Source organism: Podarcis muralis, chromosome 3, assembly GCF_964188315.1.
Source record: "Podarcis muralis chromosome 3, rPodMur119.hap1.1, whole genome shotgun sequence".
Classification (NCBI taxonomy): Eukaryota; Metazoa; Chordata; class Lepidosauria; order Squamata; family Lacertidae; genus Podarcis; species Podarcis muralis.
The window spans coordinates 27949877-27967441 of NC_135657.1; the positions used below are offsets into that span (position 1 = coordinate 27949877).

At 38.3% G+C, this 17565-nt stretch overlaps 1 protein-coding gene across 19 annotated transcripts in view; it reads right to left on the reverse strand.

Moving 5' to 3' along the window:
• ESRRG (estrogen related receptor gamma) overlaps positions 1-17565 on the reverse strand; it is a 466084-nt gene that overhangs the window by 180880 nt on the left and 267639 nt on the right. For 9 of the 19 annotated variants that reach the window (XM_028724630.2, XM_028724629.2, XM_077925588.1 and 6 more), the window contains one exon: positions 380-456. The exons of 5 other annotated variants lie outside the window; for them this stretch is intronic. In XM_028724630.2, coding sequence (XP_028580463.1) covers positions 380-453 — 74 coding nt within the window. In that variant the 5' untranslated portion in view covers positions 454-456. Of the gene's footprint in view, positions 1-379; positions 457-8162; positions 8370-17565 lie in introns of those variants that run through there. 5 more of the 19 variants (XM_028724631.2, XM_077925592.1, XM_028724636.2 and 2 more) reach the window with 5 other exon arrangements.

A 17565-nucleotide genomic window follows, 5' to 3' on the forward strand; every position in this document is an offset into this window, starting at 1 on the left:
ATACTGGAAGTCCCATCTTCCACCTCTACTATTTCTGGGAAAATATAATGTAAAAGAAACAGACTTTCATGCTGTTTCAGAACATATGATCATCCCCTCTAGGCAGATGACTGCTGTCAGAATAAGCCACTTATGGAACAATTATTCGTTATTGGAATATTTAAACTGCTAACCTGGAAAATATATTTTTGCTGTGTAAATACTGTATAGTGTTCGTTATCAGTCAATACATTTATTTGCATGTTGATATTCGCCACCCTTCCAAATCTACCATTATATATTTCCCAGTTTTGGATGCTCCACCTCCTTATTATGTTCCCCCCTCCCTGTCTTAACTTTAAACAAACAAAGCAAATTATTTATTTGTTGGTTCACTAACCTACATGGACCAGGCTTGCCAAAATGAATTCCTCTGGTGTATATTTCAGCCATAATACCCTTTTCATCTGACATCACCTGGGAATATTTAAGGAAAAAAGAAGAGCCTTTAACTTAAGAATCAAACTAAAACCTGCAGTAAACCCCAAGTAATTACAATACGTAAAAAAAAAAATGTCTTGCAAACAAATAAAAAAGGCAACTGCACATCCATATATAAAGGTCAGCCCTTGCTTTCTAACAACTTAAGACATAAATTGAATGTTATTTCAAACAGCAGTCTGAATGCAATGAACAACCATGTTCCATCGCGTACGATATTAATATTTTATTTGCTATTGATGGTAGGGTATAGAAATGCAAAGAAAAACAAAACATTGCAGAAAATAGTGGACGTTTTCTCCAATACTATTGTTGTTGACAAACTATAAGGAAAGAGAGGAACAGAAACCCAGGGTGTACGGGCAGATAGCGTTGAAAAAGCCATCTCGTTCTCCCCCCGCCACACATTATGTTCTTATCTACTTGCATCTTTATAAGGGAAGGAATTTAACTATTGCTCTTGGGCAAGCCCACTTCACTTTATGTGTCTTTTATCCATTATATTTGTTACTGACTGTACATCTGTATGCTTTTAAGGAGATAAAAGTTTGAACTGAGGTCGTCTTGTTTCTGGCTGGCGCTCCACACATTTTTTTGCTATGTGGGTTTGAAAACAAGCATCCACAGATTGGCAACATGTTCTCATTCTAACTAGCCACAGCCATCAACGTCTGATCACACCTATTAAAATCGCTTTGTAGCCCATGCAACATCTTGCGACAGCTTGACCAGTTGTTTAAGGAAAGGGTGTGTGATGGAGCAAAGCTAAATCGACACATCTGTGATACTTCGGATGCCCCTCAGCATGGCTAATATTAATTTGTTTTCTTTGGCTAGGTAAGTGCTGCCAAAACACATTACATATGGTATGTAGTTCCAATCAAAATGATGAAAAGGAGATGTGCACTTTTGTCTCACTCAAAACATGAAAAGACACAGAGGAATAAGTGAGACAGCAGCGTGCAAACTAATAAGGCTGAAAAAAAGCTCTATGTGGATTTTTGTTTTACCATTGTTTCCTATCATAATTCACAAGGCTAGTTGCGCTTATTTTAATGGAGGGTACCCAAAGATTCCACTGCTCGAGTGGAAAACACTTTCTCTCATTGGGCTGAGGAAGGTGGTTATCTTCCCCCCCCCCCTTGCACCCCCCTGCCCTGCAAAAACTGGTTCCAGAGGGAACTCTCCTAAGTAGATTTTGGGAAGAAAGGAGGCCTGTAGGTGATGGGAGCAAATCAGCAGCCTCCCAATACATGAGCACAGCAAGATCGTTTGATCTAAACCTACAAATTTGACTTCCAGGAATTGATACTTTAAAAATACTTAAGTTGTATTTTAAGCTTTAGTTTCAGTACTATATGAATTCTATTATTTAGATGATTAACAAATTTCAGATTTACAGTTACTGAAGAAAATACCTTTTTTCCAGTTATAAAGGAGAGAAAAAATAAGATTGTCGGCTTTTGTACATTGCTACTGTATTTTAAAATATGCGTAAAATATACACAGTTCTTTAAAACAATGATATATGTATTAGTTCATTTGTGGGAAGGTGGGAGAGAAAGAAAACTTTTTAAAAAGCAACACCTGCTTTCATTAAAGACTGTCATAACAGATGTATATTTTAGCATGACAGCTATCTGCTCCCCCTTTAGAGGCATAATTTTTAATACAGCCTTTAGAGTAAAAAAGGAAAATTCAACTCAACATTATGAGCAACAAGAACTTATGACACAGATATGCAAAAAAGGAGAAATTTCTTTTTTTTAAAAGCACCTTTTATGAAGCAATAATTGGTGATGGGATAAAGCAAGTGTTTTGAAAGGGGGGAATTCTAGGCAAAAGTTTTCTTTCATAAAATTTAAAAAGCATTTTAAAATAACTAATTTATATAGAGGAGCCTGTTTTAACTACTAACCTGCTCTGACTGGAGAGAATAAATGTTTCACAATTGGAAAGGAAGGAATACAGCATAATTGCATTGAGTTCTATATACTACATGATCAAATAAGGCTATGTTGCCATCATAAGTCTTATTATTCACCAGTATGTCCCGCTGAAATAAATGGAGCTTAATAATATGCATATTTTTAAAGGATTGCAGCTTCTTAGGAGGATTTAGTCTTCAGGCATGTATCATTATGCAAGAATGACACAAGTTACTTTGGAGAGCAAAACAATTACATTTTTAGAATCCGTTGTATCTGATTATTATAAAATTTGGAGCAATTAGAGCAAACTCTTATAAAGGGTTTTTTAAAATGTTCTAAGAGCATCCAAACTAAGCAGAAAACATTTAGAATACAAGCGTAAATAAAATTAAAAGGTGTATGCAACATATAGAAGTTTACATTAAAATAGTTTAATTTTCTATTTTAATATTTCTATTAAAAGTAATACTTTTAATATAAAACTGACCATATGTCAGAAGAGTTATGCATTCAGTTCTGCCTTGGGAATGCAAACATAAAAATCCTATCTGTTACAACTGATGAATGCAGAGAAGTTCAGAGAACTGTATTATGGTATCTTCTGTTGCACAGAAATATGAAGGAGAAAATAACAGCAGCTGACTGTATATCCAAAGGAACGCATCAGCCAACAAAAAGTCTAGACAATCTAATATCTACATTGTTATTTAGTGAGTTTCTTTCTTCAAGATAACAAATTTCAAAAGCTGTTTGCTTATGTATACTGTATACAACATGCAAATATAATTACAATGTACATACTCTAAGATGTAGACACATAAAGCTGGCGCCTATGTGCCTATTCAGCCATTATCAGCTGTGATAAAAACATGAATTTTTTTATATCAGTGTAAATAAACACTGATATGCCTTAGCCAAGTGTGATTGGATATGGAAAGAAAGAAAGAAAGAAAGAAAGAAAGAAAGAAAGAAAGAAAGAAAGAAAGAAAGAAAATGAGAGAGTGAATCCTCCCCAAAAATGTGGAGAATATGTAAAATGCGGATCTCAGACTACAGGAGACTGCTGGTTGTCATTCCAGCACTATCAAACATATACACATGAGTATGATTGGAGACAGAGAAGCTAAATATTTCACTGTCAGAGCATGTCGAGAAGTGCAATTCATTTCTCTCTCATGTGCTTTAGGACAATGACAATTTAATACAAGGCCACTGGATGTAAAAGAGATAAAAACCAAACCAGCCCAGCATAATCACAGATTTCCTCCTGAGAGTTTGCTAGGGCTAGAGAGGCACTAGGTAGATATCAACGTTTATTGTTTCTGTCCCCAGTGAATGTGTTATGAAGCAGAGACCAAGGCATACGTAATATAAAGAGTTGCTTTAAACTTCTAGAGAGATGCTCTCCCATATTTCTTATTTACCCCATATTTCTTACATTCAGCATTTTTACTGACTGATAATAGGATAACAAGAATATTCATAAAGGGCCATTGCTTTGAAGAGTGTCAATAAATATTGGTGTTCATTTCTATACGCTTTTGCAGCGATACCAAAGCCAAAGGTCACTGTGCATCAGAAATGTTCAATACCAGGAAGTTTGCCAGACTATTTAACCATACTGCTAATAAAAAAGAAAGAAAATAGAATATAGCGTCATGTTATTAACCTAAGATTGCATAAAATACTAGCCTCTGCCTTAAAATGGGAAGGGGCTTCAGGAATTGTCTAAAAACAATCACATACAAGTTACCTTCTGTGTTTGATGTATAGTGCCATGCATTCTGAAATTAATTGCAAAAGTAGGGCTTGGCTAATGAGGCGGTCCTTATCTTTCCTCAGCAGTCCAAGCGGAAGTATCCCCCCCCCCTGTGCAGGCTTAATATGTTTTTCCTTTCTTTAAATTCCCAAGGTAACTTCAAATCAGATAAAACCCACAGAAGTCATCTCCTGAACCATCATCCTTCGCCAAAAAACAACAACATAGGTTTGTTTCTGTTGTTATCAGGAGAAGAAAAGAATAATGTGATGAGATCCATCCCTCTTCACACTTCTTAAGTGTATTTAAGACAACTAATCAAGAGTATTAGTTATGCCCCGTATTATAAATTATTTCCAAAGTATATCTACAAAAAAAGTCTTAAGGTAAGAATTGCTTTAAAATGGGACAGCAAACCTTTGGGGAGAAAGTGGAGGGGGGGGGGAGAATAACAGGGGGGGGGGAATGATCATCCATTCAAGAGAATTAATGGATATTCACAAGGGCTTTGCTAATAACACAGGTTAATTACTGCTGCAACACACCAGGCTCAGTAAATAAAAGAGTAGAACCATAAACACATTAAAAGGAGCAACCACTACTAAAAAAAAAGGGGGGGGAGGTCAGGCCCAGCAAATAAAAAGCTGTCAGACAGCCATTTCAGCACCAGCTCTTTGCACTCTATGACAGCTGTAAAAACTTGCAGAAAAGGCATATGAACAACAGAAATCCAAACTTGGAAAATATAGTAAGGGAGTGTATGACAAGGCCCACTTGGGTAGACGTGTAAGAACTGAATAGGAAAAGCCATACACTCATTCTCATTTAATCAGTAGGCATGCTTGCACCTTGTTGTATTTGAATTTAGGGGACAGTGTTCTTTAGGTTTCTTCCCCATACATACCGCCCTATTATATTAATACGCATACACATGTAGTGTTCTTACCCACAGATGCTGTGTTCTTATTTATATAGGACATTTATCACATCCATGATATAGGCAGCCCTCACCTCAAGAAGTCTATCCTTGCAGTCTTAATAAGGAGCATTAACTTTCTTCCTATTAATTATCAGCTACCCCTCCCCCACAGCAAATATTGCATAGATTTTCCAGATCAAATTTTACTGGAAATAAGAGCTATGCAATAAAAGGAGGGAGGAAGTAAACACACATTTAAATAAGTGATATTGACAAAGAAGAAAATGAAGACTCCAGCAAAGTAGCTCTCAAATTTATACTGTTTTTGACAGTGAAATCTGTAAACAATCTTTCAAAACACTCAAGTACCTTTGGTCTCCCAATTCCGACATCAGTGTTCACTATTGAAATTTTAGCCATCCATCCTAAGTTTCAGTTTTTGGCATATCACATTTACTACAAAACAAGTTGGTTTCTAAAATAATGTACACTGTGACATTCACTTTAGCTGTGCCTCATTTCAGTCCTGTTGTATTTTAATGGAGGAAGTGTGGAAGAGGTCGAGGGTTCAAATTCATGAAACGGACAGAGCTACAGAGGTAAACGTACACAGCTCAGAGAAGATATCTGAAGTCACAAATCTATTTGCCTCTCTATGCCTGGCATTCAGAGATCATGTTTAAATTTACTAAGCTAGTTCCTCCCCCTCCCCTTTTTTGGAGTGTTTCAATTGCCTTTCCTTCTTCCAACAGCTGTGACAACTGTTAAAACAGTCAGTAAAATTAAGTCCGCTCTTTAATCCTTTAGTCAATGTTACATTTTAATCAGAGGTTTGAGATTTTGCATTATGAGCACACCGTTTCATTTTGAACAATTAAAGTGACAAACACAAGCGTAAATCAGCAACTATATTTGCTGCATCTGTTCCATTATTAACTGCTATTTGAAATTATTAGTATTACTGGTTTTGCTGAAAAGGCAATAGCAAGGTTTGCAGCTGACTTTAAGTTTTTGCATTCTTTAACATGCGCTAGGCAGATATCAAAGCATACCTAATGTCAGTGAGGCAGATGTCTATGTGCTCCCCAAATGTTCTGTCAGTTTTTAGCCTGGCTTCCCTCCCCACCACCACAATACACACTCAATAAAGTGCAAGCTCTAGAAGTAGTCCACTACTTTTATTTAATCTCTGAGCTGCCTTTGTAGTTTGGTGTGCATTATATGCCACAAAACAAAAATACAATTACTGGCAATATTAATAGCAAGTAAGGCGGTGTGGTTTATTAATTGAGACATACAGACAGATGTGTTGCAGTGCATTAGAGTTCTGCCTGCCCACAAAACCACAGATCCACCTAGCCTTGCATCTGGAAGACTTTTAACAGAGGCGGGGAGGGGGAGAGAGAGAAGAGTGCTAATTGTGGTGGGGAGAGAGAATAGTTTGAATCTTCCACCGGAGCCAAAAAGACACGTGCCCCGATTTCATTTAAATGCATCTACTTTAAGCAGCTTATCAAAACTAATCATTCAAATTAGCTCTAAGAAGGTAAATTCAAGAAAGCTCCTTAAAAAAAGAACATCGTCCTAACTTTAGAATCTCTCCTCCTCCTACTTCCCCCACCAAAGAAAACCACCCATCTCAACTTGGAACAGTGACAACTGCACTTATGCACAGATTAAGACATTTTAGACCACACTGCACATCAACTTACTGAGTACTGATCTATAAACCGTATCTCAGTGAGCATGCTACTACTGTTTATTTACCTTCTTCTGCAGGTGAACGAGGAATCCTGCCTCTTACCACCCGCACGTACACTATACCAGTTTCCAATTGGCAAGCTCTTTTATTGTCTATATTATTTCTGAACGTCCAAAGCACTTTAAGAAACCCACACAACTCTGACTTAATTGCAACTCAACAAAATAATATGCAGACACTATGGACAGCTAGTGGGCATGTACCCACAACACACTGTCACTTCCTAGTACAGCCACACTATGCATTCTGTCCAGGGCTGAGTCAACTGACAGCTTCCACAGTGCGTAGTTATTTAGCCCGGAATTAAGTTTACAAGCTCTCCAAGTTCTAGGCTGTCAAATTTGCATTTGGAATCTCCCCACTCTTTGCTCTGCTCTCTGATAAGAGCTGAGAAAACATGCATTAAACTATGTGCCTTTAAGAGGCATGTTAAATGTACTGAATACACAAAGCATCTACAGTACTTTATTGTGTGTGATAAATAAATTAATAGTACCAATTGCAGAAATGATTAATATTTTTTTTTAAAAAAAAACATTAAAACCCTATATTCCAATTGAAACAAAATACTGGCTCAGGAAGTGCCACATGCACACACCCTTCCCTTGCTCTCTAATAGACCGATTTGTCACTAAATGACTGGAACGTTACGTTCTACTTAATTACAGAGCACTATCCTTAAAGTGGGATTAAACAGTTGGGCTGGTTACCCCTCCTAACTATGCATAGCTATAAACACCAGAAAGATCAAAATATCTAACTGAAAAGGTCCTAAATATTTAAATCCTGTTCTCAGAATGCGTCCTTCTTAAACTCTGTTGGGGAGGGGGGAAGTGGGGGGGGGAATAAATGTGTCTTTCTGAAATGTCTATTTAGACAATTCACTCTGCATTTGTGCCAAGTGCCTATTCTTAGTACCTGAATAAGAAGTGACTGTCACTCACACAGCTGTTTTGGGAGGGGGGAGTGCTTCCCTCACCCCCCCCCCCTTCTGTGACAGTCGCACCGCTTGCGTTGCGACTCAAAAGGTAACGTTGGAGAGAGAGAGAACAATTCTCCCACTTACTGAATTAGCAGATAAAGCCGGGCACAAAAGACGCAAGACACAAGCAGCCCCAATCATGCACACAGAACCCGGAAAGCATTACCTGAAACAACGCTAGCATTCAGCGCTCTAATACTATTGCTATTATTATTCTCTCCCCAAGCCCCGGGTTCTGGGGGGGGAATAAAGGTGGGAAGAGGGTTATTATTATTATTTTTAATAACATAAAAAAGAGGAAAGGAAGGGGGAAATAAGAAGAAAGGTACCTACTCTTCTTCGTAGTGCAAGGAAAAAGATTCAGGAAGGCAAAGTTCTACCGAATCCATGTGCGCTCGGCAACCATTATTTGTGCACCCCAGCTATAAATCAAAGTTTCCTTGACACAGCACAGTGCAATTAACACAAATGTTCTCCTGGTGACAAGCCTATAGGCACAGCCAGTTGGGACCAAAAGCTCTCACACTCTCCTAATCAAGGACTTAAAGCCCCGATTGGAGCTTATAAATATGAAGTAGGGCTTTACATATGCAGTCCCACTGGCCCAGACAGAGAGCGGATTGGTAGGGCGTCAGCCAATCAGCGCCGGCGAGAGCAGAGGCTGCACAGATTGAGCGGCGCTCGGCAGGTAGAGACGGGCGGAGGGACCGGGGAAAGGGCGGGCGGGGGGAGGCAGAGGGAGAAGAAATAATAATAACCGACAAGTGAGAACGCGCAGATATAAACGATGCAACGTTTTCAAAAGGGCTTCCAAAACGCGGCTGTGTCTTAACTCTAGCTTTAACTCCTTAGGGTGACCAAACGCTTTCTGCTTCTTAAAAGACAGTTTGGCAGGAAGGAGTTGCAAAGCCTCAGTTCCTTTGGGGAAGATTTCATCAGAAGGTATTAAGTTTCGCGCTGCCGTTCTCTTTTCTTTTTTTCCCATTGCATTGTTGCGTGTCCGTGTTTTCTGTTTTGTTTTGCGATCTCGCGTCGTGACCGATTAGCAGCACTTCTCGCTGCCCCATCCTATGCATGCTTACTCGGAAGGCAGCCGCTCCGGAGCTGCACAGGGCTTGTTTGCTTCCCTAGCTCCACGTCAGCGTGTATAGGATTGCAGCCTCACAGCGCGCTTCCTTTGCAGGAAGAAAGCTCCCAGGTAACTTCGTGGGACTGACTTCTGAGTAAACATGGACTGGCTACATGAATGCATACTCTGAAATGAGTTTCAGTTGACTCGCTGGGGTTTACTGCCGAGTAAACATGTTGAGGGATTTGTATGTCATCTGAAATCCTAAGCATGTTTACTTATGAATAAACATGGATGGAACTGAACTGTTAATTTCTCCCCCTTCATATGATTCACCTAAATTCTATTCTACATGTCTAAACTCTGAGTTAAGGGGTCTATATGCTATCATTCTGCATTGTTGACTTTTGTAAACAAGTAAGATTAGCAGTGTTTGTATTTTCATCACTGTGAAAAAGTGACAGGGTTCAACTGAAGAGAATTGAATGCATAACTTGCACAGAAACTAGACCATGCAGTTGTGGAGAATATATGTTTTGCCATCTCCGTGAAAAATTAAGAGGTATTTTATTGATCAATATCTTTTATAAGTATTAACTGTCTTTACTTGAATTTAAGTCTTATTGATTTCAAGGAAACTTACTTTCAAATAATGCAGATTAGGCTCTTCAGCAGAGCTAAGGCTCCATGCCTATATGCAGTAACTTGGTCATATGTCTCATTGAAGTCAGCAGATTCAGTTCTGGAAAAAACATGCACTATATCCAGCTGTGCCAGCTAAAATGTAATGGTCTGATAACTATTTGTGTCTCAGCTACCTATGTACAAACTTGCACAAAAACTTCAAGAATATTTTCAATGTGGAAGCAAATGTATTGCATTATTCACATGTGTACTGACAAAATTATCCAACCCCCAATTCACTACCCCTAGCTATAGCACATCAAAGCTGCTGACCAGACAAACCCATTTAATGCAAATAAATGGACACAAAATTCCAGATACTGTTAATCAAAATACCGCCAAAATTAAACGAGAGCACAAGTTTGTCCTAATAGTCTTCGTCAATTTATGTGGCATAAATGTCATATTAATTATCTATTTTCAGAGCAAGAATTGATTCCATCTACCTGCTAAATAAAATAATTCCAATAAATCATGATGAAACAATTGTTACAATAATAGAAAATACTTTTTTTAATACAAATTCAGCTGTATTGCTTGGCACTTTTTTTTTGACTGAAGCACTCTGTGATGTAAATGGCATAATCTTTTAGATCAAAACAAATCAGTGCACACCCTCAGAATGCATTAATGCCTTTCACAAATGAGAGTACAACAGCTGTCTCCAAATCTATTTGACGGCTTTTGCCAAAGTAAGATGACAGAAGAAGACATATATGTAAGTGCAGTGGAAATATTTGCATCTCTTTGTTTTGCTGAGCAACTTAACAGTATATAATATATTTATCCCATGTAGAGTTGAAAATCTGCTTTCCGATACATATAGGGACACACACACACACTCTCTCTCTCTTAGGAATCAAGAATCCACACAGCATAATTGGAGGTCTCACCACTACAGAAAAGCAGATAGTAAAAACATAATTAACAGTAACATTATGCTGCCTATGTTGCTAAATGTAGACTCTAATTAAGATGTAAATTTTGGATCTGAGCAGTGAATTAAAAATACTCTGGGATGCATCCTACCCTATCACTTCACAGATTTCACTAAACAAGCAAAAAATAATAGGTGCAATTTGAGTGCAACACACCTTCCTAAAAATATTTTAGTAGAATAAATGACTTGTTTGTAGCAGATTTCTTTTGATTCTGTATAATTTATATGTAATCAATATCGAAACACATTCCTATACACATGGATATCCACTCTTTTAATTCAGATAAAATTTCAATCTCTGTTCTGGCACAAGAGTTTGAAAGTCTTGTTGAATGTGCAGCTTTGTTCAAGCGTCATATAGATCTTAGTCTGCAAAGCTCTGTTCATAAGCAAAAATTATTTGCTGGAATATGGCATCATGTTCATCAAATCATCATTAGGGAATAAAAAAAATACTTCATATTTTATTTGGGCTACTGTTTTCTTTTGTGCTGTACTTTTCCATCTGCTAAGCTTTTCATGTCCACATAGTTTCCGCTATCCTTTTTCATGCCCATGTCATCTTGCGCTTCCCCTCCGCATCACCAAATTAACTATTGCTATCTTTCCACCAGACACCTTGCAAGCATCTGTCTTTGCTGATGGTGCTGCTTAGAAGACTACAGCCGTAGCATTATAATTTATGCATTCATGAAAGGCAGTTGGCCTTCTCCCCTGGGATTCAAAATGTCACCTCGACTAGACCTGGGCCTGGAATTTCAACTGCATTCTTGAACTTGGGCACACCAGTTTACAGTTCAGTTATTCTAATAAAATGAAGAAATAAATTAGGCAACTTACCAGATACTATAGCACACTCTAAAAACGCTTGTTTTATTAAAGACGCTTTCTAATTGCATGTGAAAATATAATCACAGCAAATGCTTATTACATAATGTCTAAATCACAGAAAATCAAAATCAGGAGTGTGCTCCTCTCTCTCTCTCTCTCTCTCTCTCTCTCTCTCTCTCTCTGCTTTACACATATATGCACATGCTAAATCAAATGCTCTAGTGTAAAAATCTTACCTCAAGGAATCCACAAAAGCAATAGTAATGGAATCAAGGCTAGGAGGGTGAGAGAAGCTGTCATGAGTATCTGCACCAGTCAATGAGCACTGCTGAGCACTGTCTACATCTTCACATCCCCTCTGTGTGTATAATTATTCCCATGAAGAGTACTGTACATCTTTAAGCGCCTTCACACTTAAGTGCTACAGACATCTCATTGCATCCAAATTGCCCGACTCCTAAACCACAGCTACCTCAAGGCTACTGAAGTAAAGACTCAGTGGCACTTTGCAGAAGCAGCATAGTTAATTGTGCCAAGCACATATTTACTCAAAATGAACACTGGAGAGAAAAAATATGGGGAGGAAATCTGTGTCTGCCATGCATATTACCATTATTGCTTTGAATCCTAAGTTATATAAAGGACATTATATACCCCCATACTGTACTTCCATATACACTGTTTCCACACCAACAAATTTCATCATTCTTTCAATTAAATTTGAATTAAAGGTGGTTAAATGTTCATCCTGGATGTCTGAAATTGATCTTGAACCAATCAGAGTAACAGGTTTGCTATATCTAGCTTTCTGAATAGATTGAAAATAGATATATTTAGCTTTTCAAATTAGATAGAAAAATGTCAGGAAATGCTAAATTTTAAATAGTGGTTCTGTGTAACAGGCCCTTTGCGGGCTATACTCCTGTCTTGGAAGTTTTTGCACCATAGTTTCTTCATTTTACAAACACCAATCCTGCATTCACGTATTCGAAGCAAATGTTGCTGATTTCAGCTAAAAGTAATTAGCACTGAAGTGTTAAAAACTGTTTTGCAATTTGTCTTTCCGACTCTTCCTCAGGAAGTACAGTATAGCACATCCCTGGATACAATATAATCCCCTGCCCTCTGTGTGTGTGTGTGTGTGTGTGTGTGTGTGTGTGAGAGAGAGAGAGAGAGAGAGAGAGAGAGAGAGAGAGAGAGAGAGAGACAACAAAAAAACAGACATACATACACATAGACACACAGCAAGTGATAAGCTTACTCTCTGGATTTCTTTGCATGCATATATACACTTGAGCAAATGGTAGTAGATTACTACTTTAAAACTGTCAGGCACTTTCACTTATATTTAGCAGAAGTAATGATCACCCTGCCTGGATTTTAGACAAGCTGTATTAAAATATGCTTTCAAATACAAGCACAAACATGTGTGCATGTGTGTGGACATGTGCACACTGCATCCCTTTTCCTTATATAAACTCAGGCGGGTGGAGCACAAAGTTTTTCAGTAAGAAGTCATAATAATTATATATCAATATAATATATGCAGTCTAACCAACTGACCACAACCACAATTCTTCAGGGCTAGCCCCTGTTTGTTTATGTTAGTACATAGATAGGTATAACAGTTACTCCCACCCCAACTTAAAATCTCTATTGAAATGCTCAGGGGGCAGGCAGTACCTTGAAAAAATACAGTATAGTTAAAAAATGCATTACCTATATCTCCCCTCAGTAGTCCATCAAACTCTTTTTCTAGCACGTTTCCTTAGAGAACCACACAGTGTTACTGTCTCAAGCAGCCAAGGAGAAGATGACTGAGGGAATTCAGTCACTCTGTTTAATTAATACAGGATTATTTCACTTTCATTTTGTGAAGCTAATAATATGACTGGTGGAATGTCAGTAAAAATTAAATCGTAAACTAGTGCAGTGCCATGGGGAAACCTTACTTTAGTTATGAAGTATTCCCAGTAGAAATCTTGAAAAATCGTATACATATTTACACTGGTAAAATACCACATGCTGTTTCATGGAATGCTGAAAGAATTCAAGAATCTGTGTGGCATGTATCAGAGAGCAAGAGTTAATGTTTTCAGATTATACATTAATAAGCAGGTTGAAGGTATGTTGTTTCCTGAATGTTAAAGCACCACATGCTAAATGGAGAAGTACGCTCAAGGTCAGTGTTGCATTTTGGACAATCTCAGCCGCTGTGATATTATGATAATCACACTTAAAATATTCGTATAGAAAGAGCAAATTAGGCTTTTCACTAGAAAGATGATTATGATAAACAACAATTCTGAAGGGGACAAATTCATATTGCTTTCCTTCCCCGACAATAAATTGCTGCTCCTTATTAGGAGTGTGGTGCTTCTTGTAGAAATAAGTCACCACACTATTCTGTTTGAGTTACCTTTTTATTCTTCAAAGACACTGCGTTCGAAGAGAAAACAATAGCTCACTTCTTCCCCTATACCTAAGCTAATATTTAAAAGCTACCAGTCCACAAATCGAAAAAGGTTTCTCGGAAAACAAGCAGGCATCAACACCCATCCTGAAATAAGATTAGGATTGTAACTCTGACCAATTGTGGGACAAGATCAGATAGATCTCCCTCCCTCAACTCCTCTCTCCACAGCTTCCTACCTAAATGGAAGCTCCAGGCACTAAAAATAGAAAAGAAGATGGAGTGCAAATATTTCCCCAGTGAAAACACCAATAATCTTTACCGTGAGCTGACACGAATTGCTTGTTACACTGCCCTAGGATATCATGGCCTGAAGCGACAGCACACGCACGCACGCACACAAACACACTCAAAGACACTAACCATCTCCAAAGCCACAGTAATGTGTGTTAGTATATGTGCATTTTGCAGCGGCCTTATGAAATCTGACTTCTAGCTGCTACACCTGCCATACAAAGCCCATCATTTGTAGCCTGCCAGGGTTTGTTTTCCCTCTGAATACCTTTGCCCATCTTTCTCTCCTTTCTCTCCCCCTCTATTCACTTTTCTCTGGCATTTATATTATTAATGTTATTGCTATTATTACTGTCCAAGCATAAGCTGATCCACGGGGGAGCCTGTGTAATTTAACCCCTGAAGCGCTAAATTTCTTCACATGTGCCAAAGACACAGGTTTGTTGTTGCCTCTAGCAATATCCCAGGAAGACGAGTGATGGCGGTGTCATATCATCACATAGTGACTTAATCTATTGCGACACCCAGGGAATGGGCAACTGAAAAGATTTACGGAACATGTTTTTAACTGCATACAAACGTGCTATTCCCATTTCCCAATAAGCCAGAGTCACTGGGATCAAACCGGAACAAATTTCACCCACCTTCCACTCCCGGTTCCAAATATTAAGCCCTGTGTCATCCAATCATCCTATTTCATGAGTTGAAATCCCAATGTAAAATATAACTCTGATAAACAGCATTTGTAACCTCTTATTTCTTCTTTTGTTCTTTTCACGTCTCCTGATTAACAAGCAGTCAGAGCGTGTTGAATTGCTGAATAGTGCAGCCTTAGCATGATCGGCCACTCGCTAGAGAAAAGAATCTTACTTCAGTATCCTTTAAAAATGGTCTGACTGGCATCAGAGACATGTTTCAAAAACAACTCGTTAATGAGCAACACCTAAAAGTAGGAAGGGCATGATATTCACATTTTAATATTTAGCTGCAATAAATATTGACAAAAAGAAAAATCACCTGTACTGTGTAAAGGCAAAATGATATATATTCATTCTCCCACCATGACATGTTAAATATGAGGATCTTTATTTTGCTTTCTGTAAAATTCCATTTCAAGCTAACATGTTAAGATATAATACAAGTTAGGCGTTATTATATCTATGTTTAGATGGAGTTCCAATGGATATTTTTTTTGTCAACCTGGAACACCAATGATCCATTGTTGTGGCAGGGTCAGCAGCTCAGACACTGACTACTGCATTAATATTTTACACCGAGTAGATCTCAGGATCATGTGTGCTTACCACCGTTAGTGACGTGAATGATACACACACAGGTGACATGTATTATTTGGCCCATTTCCATATCTTGGCCTAAAACTACCATAAGTATGTGTAATTTGCCCAATATCTATTATCCTTCCACCTCTGAAGGGGGAGGAATAACAATGGAAACCAGAATTATTAACATTGCAGAATTGCAGTGAATTGTAATGGATAACATGAGCTCATTCTCCAGACCCACCACATGCCAAGGATTATTATGGTCATTTTATGTATTTATTATAAAAAAGTATTATAAAAATGTACTCTATCTTTCCATCGTATACTCAAGACTGCTTGTACTGATGACTTTATATCAAAACCAGCCCGATGATTCTGGCCCTAGAACCATTTTTTATTTATGAAGAGTATGCAATGAGCAAGGTTCCCCCTACAAATAATTTGGTGTTGCAAGAATGTGAGAAGAGCTTTGCTCAATCAGGCCAAGGATCCATCCAATCTACAGCAGTAGCCAGCCAAATTATTATTATTATTATTATTATTATTATTATTATTCCATCCAAATGCCGGAGGTCTCACTCTAGGAAGCCAACAAGCAGGGCACTGTATGTTTCCAAAGTTCAGAAATACAGTGGTATCTCGGTTTAAGAACAGTCCGGCTTACAAACTCCGCAAACCTGGAAATAGTATCCCCGTTTGAGAACTTTACCTAGGTCTAAGAATGGAATCTGAATGGTGGAAGGGCACCGGCGGCAGGAGGCCTCATTAGGGAAAGCGCACCTCGGTTTAAGAACGGTTTTGGTTTAAGAACGGATTTCCGGAATGGATTAAGTTCAGAAACCAAGGTACCACTGTATACTGCCTTGAAATGACTATCACGTCTAATATGGGGACATAGTAGCACAAAACCCTAAACTATGGTTTAGAACTACAGTAGTACCTCAGGTTACATACGCTTCAGGTTACATACGCTTCAGGTTACAGACTCCGCTAACCCAGAAATAGTGCTTCAGGTTAAGAACTTTGCTTCAGGATGAGAACAGAAATCGTGCTCCGGCGGCACGGCGGCAGCAGGAAGCCCCATTAGCTAAAGTGGTGCTTCAGGTTAAGAACAGTTTCAGGTTAAGAATGGACCTCCAGAACAAATTAAGTACTTAACCTGAGGTACCTCAATGAGCCCTATCAAATCATCAGGTTTCTCCTGTCCTCCTAGTGCATGGCCAGGAGGAAGACTTTTGCCTAGTTTTGATTCACTTTTAAAGAAACTTTGCTTTGAACCAGCAATCCTAGTTTAAAGCAAACCCTGATCAGTTTTGCAATAAGCCAGATTCAAACCATGAATTATGAAGCGAACTTATTGAATTGGACCCAGTTTGTTTTAAACTGGGATGCCTGGATAGAACATAGCTCTAAACTGGAATTCTGTGAAAGTGAAACTAAACAGGGCAGAACTTTTCCTCCCTGCAATGTGGGAGGAGCATGCTAGCCCAACACTTTGTTCAGGCTCACTCACATAGCGCTAAACGTTTGTTTAGCATTATTGTCTAAACTGGACAAAACTGATTGAATTCTTTTAAAAGAGCATTAAAGCAGAAGTGGTGGAGAAAGCATGATTCCTTGCTGTTTTAGGCTTATGCTGGAATCTGTTTTGCTATTTGCTTTTATTATTGGTTTAGTTTTACAGTTGTGCTGATTACTGATTGATACTTTTAATGGGTTTGTGGTTTTAATATTATTTTATTTATCAACAGAATTTTGTTATAAGATGATTAAGTGCAACTAATTAATGAATAAAACATCTAAAGGAAGAAGTACCAGCTATTTGAAGTCAGTGCTACATTTACTGTTCTGGGTTGTGTCAACCTATACTAATCCTATCAGCCCCTGATCTGCTACTTAGATTACTGGCCATGAGCATGAAGATTGACATTTTTTAAATCGAGTCACCTAACCCTTATGAAGCCATGAACGTAGGAATTAATAGTCCAATCCTAAGCATACGTACTCAGAAGTCTTATTTCATTCAGGGGGGCTTACTTCCCTGTAAATGGGTTAGGATTGCAGCCTAAGCCATGGCAGGATTTGAGTGTAATAGCATACCTGCCTACTCAGATACAAGCTCTATTTACTTCAGTGAGTATTACACCCAGGTAAATATTTATAGGATTTCTACCTAATTGTATCCCTACCCCCAACAGAATTATGACCATATAGATTT